Source organism: Megalobrama amblycephala, linkage group LG9 (assembly GCF_018812025.1).
Source record: "Megalobrama amblycephala isolate DHTTF-2021 linkage group LG9, ASM1881202v1, whole genome shotgun sequence".
Taxonomy (NCBI): Eukaryota; Metazoa; Chordata; class Actinopteri; order Cypriniformes; family Xenocyprididae; genus Megalobrama; species Megalobrama amblycephala.
This window is the reverse complement of record NC_063052.1, coordinates 5,778,001-5,787,635: the sequence shown is the minus strand read 5'-3', so window position 1 is coordinate 5,787,635 and position 9,635 is coordinate 5,778,001. Positions and strand designations below refer to the sequence as shown.

The 9,635-nt window shown below is 37.1% G+C and overlaps 1 protein-coding gene across 4 annotated transcripts in view; it reads right to left on the bottom strand.

The window, feature by feature from the left end:
- Positions 1–6,172: 6,172 nt before the first annotated feature.
- Positions 6,173–9,635, bottom strand: part of tpd52 (tumor protein D52) — a 31,212-nt gene continuing 27,749 nt past the window's right edge. For all 4 annotated transcript variants that reach the window (XM_048201335.1, XM_048201336.1, XM_048201338.1 and 1 more), the window contains one exon: positions 6,173–8,303. In XM_048201335.1, the coding sequence (XP_048057292.1) occupies positions 8,181–8,303 (123 nt within the window). In that variant the 3' untranslated portion in view covers positions 6,173–8,180. The remainder of the gene's footprint in view (positions 8,304–9,635) is intronic.

The window sequence follows — 9,635 nt, the reverse complement described above, 5'->3', positions numbered from 1 at the left end:
AAGCCATCCTAGGTGTATATGACTTTCTTCTTTCAGGCTAATACAATCAAAGTTATATTAATAATCACCCTGATGCTCCAAAGCTTTATAATGGCAGTGCACGGAAACCACCTGTTTGAAGCTTGAAAAAAAAAAAAAAAAAAAGGTCCATTCATCCATTATAATCGTACTCCACACGGCTCTGGGGGGTTAATCAAGGCCTTCTGAAGCGAAGCGAAGCATTTGTGTACGAAAAATATCCATATTTAACAAGTTATAAAGTAAAATGTCTAGCTTCCACCAGACCGCCTTCCGTATTTAACTATTACAAAAACAGTAAATTTCGTAAGTTGAATACGGAAGGTGTATTGAACTGCGAGAGGAGTTACACTTTCTTCCTAAGTTGAATACAGAAGGCGGTCTGGTGGAAGCTAGTTATTTTACTTTATAATGTGTTAAATGTGGATATTTTTTCTTATACAAACGCATCGCTTCACTTCAGAAGGCCGGAGCCCTGTAGAATACATTTATGATGGATGGATGCACTTTCTTGAGCTTCAAACTTGTTGGCCCCGTTCACTGTCATTATGAAGCTTGGGAGCATCAGGGTGATTATTAATATAACTCAGTTTGTGTTCATCAGAAAGAAGAAAGTCATATACTCCTAGGATAGCTTGAGGGTGAGTAAATCATGGGGTTTTAAAGTGAACTAATCCTTTAAACCATCAAGCTTTTATTTTAGCAAAAAACTGCATGGAGCCCTTAAAGCTTCTCTTTCATAGACAACAGCCATTTTTGAGAAAACAATTGCCGCATGTTGTGATTCCAAATGCACAAGCGACCCAAACTCAGAGCACATGCAGAGATGAGTTTGTGTGGAGCAGCATTTACTGCCAACCGAGCCGCTCTGAGACACTGACAACACTGGATGGGGAGCTGCTCGCATGTAAACAAACACAGTGCCGCGCTTCCCTATGAAACACGCAGCACTTGTACTTACTGAAATCGCAGCCTTTGTGATTTTATTATTGCACTAAGCCATTTCAGTTTTATTTCGATTAATCATGCAGCCCTATTTCAAAGGATCCCAGAGAAAAACACATTTCTATCTCAAGCCTTGGGTTGTGAGAAAGAAAAACAACAATAGCCCATCCAAAAAGGACAGCATGGGAAAGTAGGCTAAGCGCTCTGAATGGATTATCTCACTGCTGACCATTGTCAATCAAGAACCATGTTAACCTCAAGAACTCAAAGACTGTCGCACTGGATTTTTACACTTTTTCAAGTATTTACTTATCTAACTGTATTTTTTAATACTGCATGTGCATGCTGAAGAAAACAAACAAAAAAATATATGATCTGAATTTATGAATGTGTTGTTTGTGATGTTTTATCTGTAAAAACAGGCACAGGGCAGGCAGGCTGCTGTAAATATAGGAATTACTTGCAAAAACCACTTCCTCTGAAAAGGTATTTATTTTCATCATGCGATTTCAGCATATTTGAAGAGTCACACATTTTCATGGTATGTTCTGCTACAAAGGGCTTCCTTAAAGGGACAGTTAAACACCAATAAATAAATAAACATTAACTTTACCCTCATTTGTTTCCAAACCCATACGATTTTCATTTTTCTGAGATGTTTTGAAAATTTTCAGTCTCAGTAACCAAATGCAACAGGCAAAGTTTGAATATGCAGATGTGCAATTAATTTATTTCTTCAGAACACTTATACAGCTCAAAAGTCCTCGACTATTTTTAAGGGACTTTTATGTTGTTGTTGTTGTTGTTGTTTTGTATGAGGAAAAACGCAGCATGAACATTCTTCAAAACATCTCCTTTTGTGTTTAACATAAGAAAGTAATTCATACAGATTTAGAACAACTTGAAGGTGAGTAAATGACAATTTTTATTTATTTTATTGGTGAACTGTCCCTTTAAGAAAGAGTGCTCGAAACTGATTGGCTGAAGCGCTGAGAGAAACTACCACATTCTTCAGTCATTCCACTGCAAAAGCCAAATTTGTGTGGCTTCTTCTTTGACCTGTTCTATACTTAGCAGCATGTGCTCACATTTAGTGAATGGGGGGGATGCCATAAAAACAAACAGATGCTGACAATAAAATAACCAGCTTAAGACCGCCATAGCAGAGGCTATAATAACAAACGCCTGACAGATACTACTTAAGCAATTTCGAAATGATTTAAATCAGAGGACCAGTTCATCTCAAGGACCAATGTAGTCAGCCCAAACTGTGCTTTTTTTTATTTTAGTTCACACATTCTGTCCCATTGTCTGTTCTTTTGACATTCCTGATTTTAAAAGTATTGTTTGATGTTAAGGACGGGCATCTGATGCCCTGTGCACATGATGGAAGTCTACTGTTTAAAGAGAAAAGGGGAAAACTCAGGATGTCTTCATCTTTGCATGCCACTGCTAGCAGGAAAAAAAAAAAGATGCAGCAGTTGAGTTGTAAAGCCATAAAGGAAAAGAGGTGTTTGGGTGATCCATGCCATTTACCAAAATTATTGTTTTGACCAGTAAGCAATGTCTAGACTATATTCAATAACTGTGTATAATCCATTATTGCACATTGACTATATGTATATTGAAGCTGTTCATTTAAGAAGGTACTTGATGTCTCTATGCCAATGTGAATTATAAAGTCATTGATGGGGGACAGATTTTATTGTAGATGCAATAGCTATGAATGTAGCTATGAATAAATGGATGGTTTATTTATATGCTTATAAAAGAAATTGATATTGTTATCCAGAAGAGGGACACCCTTGAAATTGGCGGGTTTTCACGAAAAAAAAAATTGAACTGGATTGTACCATATTATTCATATAACTTTGTGACATTAACACTAACGAACTGAGGATTACAGTTGAAATTGTTACTAAGCTTCAAAAGAAACCCAAAGATTATCTCTCAAATTTGACATGATATAACACAGCTAATAGCAAGTAAACTATATGAATGTCACTTAAACTAAAAAAAAAACAATAAGGGGCCGTTTACACAGAATGTGTTTTTCCATTCCAATACGCTATTTTCCATTTAAACGCGATATATTAGCAAGTTGGCATGGCAACTGTTTTATTTGAAGGCTACATGGCGCTCAAGTTAAAATAAGTTCAACCCTTAAAAAAGCACATCTGTAGACCTTGTGTTTTTTCCCACTTCACTGACCGACGCATTTTCACTGCAAAAATGTGTTCTTGGTGCTGTCACATTTTTTATTTCGGCTATTAGCGAAATTTTGCTAGCAAGACGTACTATTAACTCAAAGGTTACTTCCAAATATTAGTATATTACTATATTAGTACTATATTAGTAAACGCTGCAAAATCGAGTGTTAACAGTTCAACAAATGTGAATCCAATGTTCGTCTTGTCCAAAATTCCAAATCGCTTGGATTCCTATTGAGATGCCTTGCATTTTGCCTGAGGAATTTCGCCAAACAAAGCTAAATGTGACTGCACCTTTAAAGGATTAGTTCACTTTCAAATAAAATCTTCCTGATAATTTACTCACCCCCATGTCATCCAAGATGTTCATGTCTTTCTTTCTTCAGTCGAAAAGAAATTAAGGTTTTTGATGAAAACATTCCAGGATTTTTCTTCTTATAGTGGACTTCAATGGCCTCCAAACGGTTGAAGGTCAAAATTACAGTTTCAGTGCAGCTTCAAAGGGCTCTAAATGATACCAGACACGGAATAAGGGTCTTATCTAGCAAAACGATTGGTCATTTTCGAAAAAAATGCTTTAAAAACACAAATGATCGCCTTGTACATGCTTCTACTTTCCGTATTCTTCAAAAAGCTTACGCTGTATGTCCTACGCCTTCCCTATTCTACTTACGGAACGAACAAAGAGCCAGTTTTGTTTTTTTCCGTAAGTAGAATAGGGAAGGCGTAGGACATACAGCTAGATAAGACTCTTATTCTTCGTCTGGTATCGTTTAAAGCTGCACTGAAACTGTAATTTTGACCTTCAACCGTCTGGAGGCCATTGAAGTCCACTATAAGGAGAATAATCCTGGAATGTTTTCATCAAAAACTTAACTTCTCATCGACTGAAGAAAGAAAGACATGAACATCTTGGGTGACATGGGGGTGAGTAAATTATCAGGAAATTTTTATTTGAAAGTGTACTAATCCTTTAAGGTCCATCAAAATAAACTGGTCGTTGTGTTTAAGAACAAGAGCGCAGCGGAACTAAAAAGAACTCGGGGTCTCCAAACTTAAAAAACGTGGTTCAACGGCCTAAGTGTAATAAATGTTTAAATAAAAAAAAAAACAATTGAAAGTCAGTGACCTTCATCTTTTAAAAGAGTTCTTTTCTATCCCTCAACGCTGCTTCGCGTTTTTAAACGCAAAACCGCGTTCTGTGTGAACGACCCCTTATTGTATGACTGACTTAATCGTGAGAGCGTTATTCATGATGTAGATGTCGCCTGAAACACACTGACCTGTATTTGAAGTGATGAGATAAATGAGCGCCTCATCTCAACATTAATAACACTTCATCCTGGGTTTAATACAGACGTCACATAGCCTACCAGGTCAAGCTGTGACGTTTCGCGCCGCCACTTGTTCCGTCACAACAGACTCACGTGCGTAATCCCAGCGGGGGTTTGACTACACGGCTCCTCTTTAACACACTCCCTCAAGCTTTTCATCTCTGTAAGCCCGTCGTAATGCAGTGCAGGATTTGACGCGCAGGTTTCAGAGGTTTTTCTTAATGACGTTCGCTGCTTAAGGCTGTTATCCGGCAACAATTAACTCTAATGGAATGAAAAAAAATGTAGCCCTGTTGTTAAACGGTGTCAAGTATCAGCAGAAACGTGGGCCTTAATTAGAGGATATTTTTAAGGCTTCATGCCACTATATTTTGTCATTGTGAATGTCTAGTCTGTGTTCACTCGGATACAATTATGCAATTTTATGCTTTAGTGCACAGGTTCGCGCAGCAACGCCTGACAAATATAACTCGTAATAGACTGAAAGAAATTATTTTTTACACCGCTCGCATTTACGCGCGGATAGGACCATAGATGGAATTGATATTTCATTATCTGGACTTGATAAAATATCGCAATACATTAACTGAAAGCACTTGCTATATGTACAATGTCTTATAATGTTTATCTAAATGCATCGTTTGTTTCTTTTCGTTTCCCCAAAGTTGAATAGATTTTCATCTCCCTCCTCCTGAGGGAGAAAACACTTGGTGACTGTTATTATCTATCTATCTCACTTGCTGGCTGTACTAGTTTTTACTCTGAGCTGTGTGTAAATAGAAACTGCCATTGTAATTGTGCTATACGGTGACAATGTTCTGGTGCTCGTCAGTGCCGCTGTTGTTGTTTTCTTTGATGTAAAGACCTTTCGAAGGTGCCTGTGTTCATATGAGCTCCTGGTTATTGGTCACGAAAAAATAAAAACGATTTTTTTTTCCCGGCAGCTGTTTACTATACAATGTCTGCTGGTGTGTGTTTATTAATGTAAATATTACATGGCCTAATGTGCTTATTTCAGAAACTGGCCTTGATTATAATAGGTTGCAGACTGAATTGTTAGAGTTAATTAGCAGCCTTCGGTCATTCTGTGTTTAGTAACAAAAAAAAATGCACACAAAGCTTTCAAGTTTTTGAGTATTTGCAGACCCCATGGTAGACGACTAATTAAAATAGCCTTGAGGATATTATGAAATGGAACTTGAAAATACTGACTGGGAACATGTTTGAGATGAATAATAGATTTCTCATAGTTCTTAGTATTTATATTAATAACATTTTAACCCCATATACACTAAATCTACATCTTTTAGCATTTTTACAGTATGTTTATAGACCACAAGACACGTCCCTGTGGGAACTCAGTTGCATTTATGTGGACTGTAGGCCAGTGACGGGCTTGAAAATAAGTGTATATTTAAAGATAATATGAGAAATGTAACGTCTGAATTGTCATTTAGTTGCCAATTATCAATTATATATGCGACTCAGTTACAGTACAGCGTAATTTAATACAAAACAAATTGAGAGTCGTAAAAAAACAACACGTAGAATCTCTAGACATATTAAAGTCACCTTGAGAAAGTAAACATTATGATGCCATCTAGTGTTCTGTAGCGGTAGTACATCTGCATTGACTTCTCAAAGAATGAATGACTGCTGGACAAAGACTGTGTAATGCGTTTTATTATGCATCGGACATACAAAGGACCATATGTTTATATTAAAGTAGTTCTAGTCTTTCAGGATGCTGATTATAAATGAACAACAGCAGATTCAATTACGACTGCTACCCAAAACAAAAGCCCATTAGGAGACGTTCAGTGTAAAGCGACATTCATATTCAAAATATGATGTGAAGAAAGAGGAAACATACAACACCTGAGCTACAGTATGATATCAGTGAGGCAGAAGGGGGATGCATTAAATCGTTTTTGGTCGCACTGGAGATTTCCACCCTCCATCTAGTTAAGTCACAACACAAACACAAATAAAACAATTGTTTTAAACAGATTACTGTTGACAATATTTTTCATAGTAGTATTTTTAAATATAGGATATGACTACCAGAGCTAGACTGATAGATCAAACATGTTGAACTTAAACCTCTGTAAACATCCGTATTCCTATATATTTCTAGCAAAAGCATAGCAGCAAGCATAAAACATGTGCTTGTCTATGTGTATCAAAGCAAAATGCAACAATGTAGTACACTCATTAAGAGCAAAGAATGAAATATTAATGCACGAGAACATCTGCTTTAAACGCAACTAGCATGCAGAAGCCCCTGCACCTTAACATATAAATGTTACTAAATATCTACAAACTCAATATTAATAAAAAATATACCTTTTTTTTAACCTATAACATCAACTTAATTGTGTAGTTTAAGAGCTTGACAGCAGGTACTACAGTGTAAGCGGATCCATTAACTACACTAACAATAGTAGAATTAGTGCTTGGAAATATGTAGTTGCGCTGGATGTAAAGCTAATCATTTTATATTAACACTGCACTGCTTTTTGCCTGTGTTACACAGTTTAAAAACAACAGGGAAAAGGTGTCATATAGTCAAGAAGACTATGATGTCTACCCCTCTCATAGTATGTCCTGTCGTCTGAAAGAAACTACAGCAGTGGTCCAATTACAAAGCCATCTGAAATGCAATCAAAGTGAGATTCGAGGGATAGTTCATCCAAAAATGAAAATTCAGGCATTTACTCACCCTCAAGTTGTTCCAAACCTGTATGAATTTCTTTCTTCTGTTGAACACAAAAGATGATCATTTGAAGAATGTCTGTAACCAAACAGTTGATGGACCTTATTGACTTCCATAGTATTTTTCTTTTCCATACTATGGAAGCCAATGGGGACAATCAACAGTTTGGTTACCCATATTCTTTTGAAATATCTTCTTTTGTGTTCAGCAGAAGAAAGAAATTTATACAGTTTGGAACAACTTGAGGGCGAGTAAATGATAACAGAATATTCATTTTTGGGTGAACTATCTCTTTAAATCTCCCCATCTTTAACAACAAAAGGCACTGGGATCTCAGTGGTGCCACCATCCGAACGCTACAAAAATAAAGTCACAAAGCTCGCAAGTATTCTCATTTTATGACACAAACTCTCTAAAACTAGAATCCAAAGTATAGAAAAAAAAATTAATGATATATTTTATAACGTCACTACTGTTTGATCATATTTGGTATTAAAGTAATACACATACTTACTATGCAAAAATCTTTTAGTTTCAAGTACACACTTAGAGACAGAACTCATGTTCTGCATTTTTTTGGCATTTGTTTAAAAAAAAAAATGAAATGGAAAAATAACTATACACAGAAAGAAATTTGGTTAATTTGGCTACAGAAAGAAATTTGGTTAATTTGGCTGCTGATTTTAAGTAGTTGGATGAAGATGTACACAAATAAGGAAATTCAAATTCAAGATTTTTTTCTTCAAAAGGGACCTTTGAAGGACAGCCTGAACATACATCTCACATTCTGACACATCTGCTCCAGTGTAGGACTACCACGTCCCGTCTGGAGATGAACCAGACTCCGGTATACAAAAGTGGCCACAAAGCAAAGCTCACTGTAACTATGCAGAAGTACCGCTGTGAAGTGGAAGGAGAACAGGAGGTAAAAAGAAAGAAGCGTTTGAGGGTGGGTCCTCAGTGCGTTTGTTGATCTGGTGGAACCGTTCCCTCCGGCTGTTTAACCACTGGCTCTCCGTCAGGTGTGGAGTCTGAAACCTCTTCAATATCTCCTGTCGACGGGGTCGGGCTCATCTTAGTCTGTAAAGTCAGAAATGAGACTGGGATTTTCGACATTTTCAACTCTCATGCACAGTGGCCCTGTTAACACCTGGTATTAAAGGATTAGTTCACTTTAAAATGAAAATTACCCCAAGCTATACTCACCCTCAAGCCATCCTAGGTGTATATGACTTTCTTCTTTCTGATGAACACAATCGGAGATATATTAATAAATATCCTGACGCATCCAAGCTTTATAATGGCAGTGAGCGGGATCAACGAGTATGAAGCTGAAGAAAGTGCTTCCATCCATTATAAATGTACTCCACACAGCTCTGGGGGGGTAATAAAGGCCTTCTGAATCAAAGCAATGCATATGTGTAAAAAAAAAAAAAAAAATCCATATTTAACAAGTTATGAAGTAAAATATCTAGCTTCCGCCAGACCGCCTTCCGTGTTCAACTTACGAAGAAAGTAAAACTCTCGTAGTTCAAAAAGCTTATGCTATGTCCTACGTCTTAAATTATGTAACATTAGTTCAGTTTTTTCGTAATTTGAATACGGAAGGCGGCCTGGCGGAAGCTAGATATTTTATAATCTCATCGCTTCGCTTCAGAAGGCCTTTATTAACCCACCGGAGCCATGTGGAGTATGTTTATGATGGATGGATGCACTTTCTTCAGCTCATACTCATTGATCCCGCTCACTGCCATTATAAAGCTTGGATGTGTCAGGATATTTATTAATATTTCTCTGATTGTGTTCATCAGAAAGAAGAAAGTCATATACCCCTAGGATGGATTGAGGGTGAGTAAATCTTGGGGTAATTTTCATTTGTAAGTGAACTAATCCTTTAAGATGCGTTTTGGTCGATCAGATCACAAATGGACGAAGGAGACACATACCCATTTACACTTGGACTCTTTTGACCACTTTCAACCACTTCTGTCCTGATTTCTTCAAGGGGAGGGTCTATGGTTGGTTAAACATATGGGGTTTTTCAGATCTTTCAATCTAATTGACAAAATAAGCTCATGCAATTTACATATGAACGTGCCCGGAGACAATGGAAAAACAGAGCATCAGCTTTCGTTTCTGCTCTTATAGCTGCAAGACCACGTCGAACGCATGTGAGCATGTGTTAGAAATCAGGAATGGTGAAAGAACATTGTGCTTGGTATGTTTTTTGTCTTCAAACCAAATTTGGGTCTTCAGCCAACAAAGTTTAAATCCTGCCTGGCTAGTGCGTTTCCCAAAATGTTTACAATTAAGGCGGAGAGTTGGCGGTCTGCATTACGAAAGCAATCCGGTCAAATGTGTTTTCGACTACATCTGGAAGTGGTTGAAAATGGACAAGCTCGAAACCTTTTA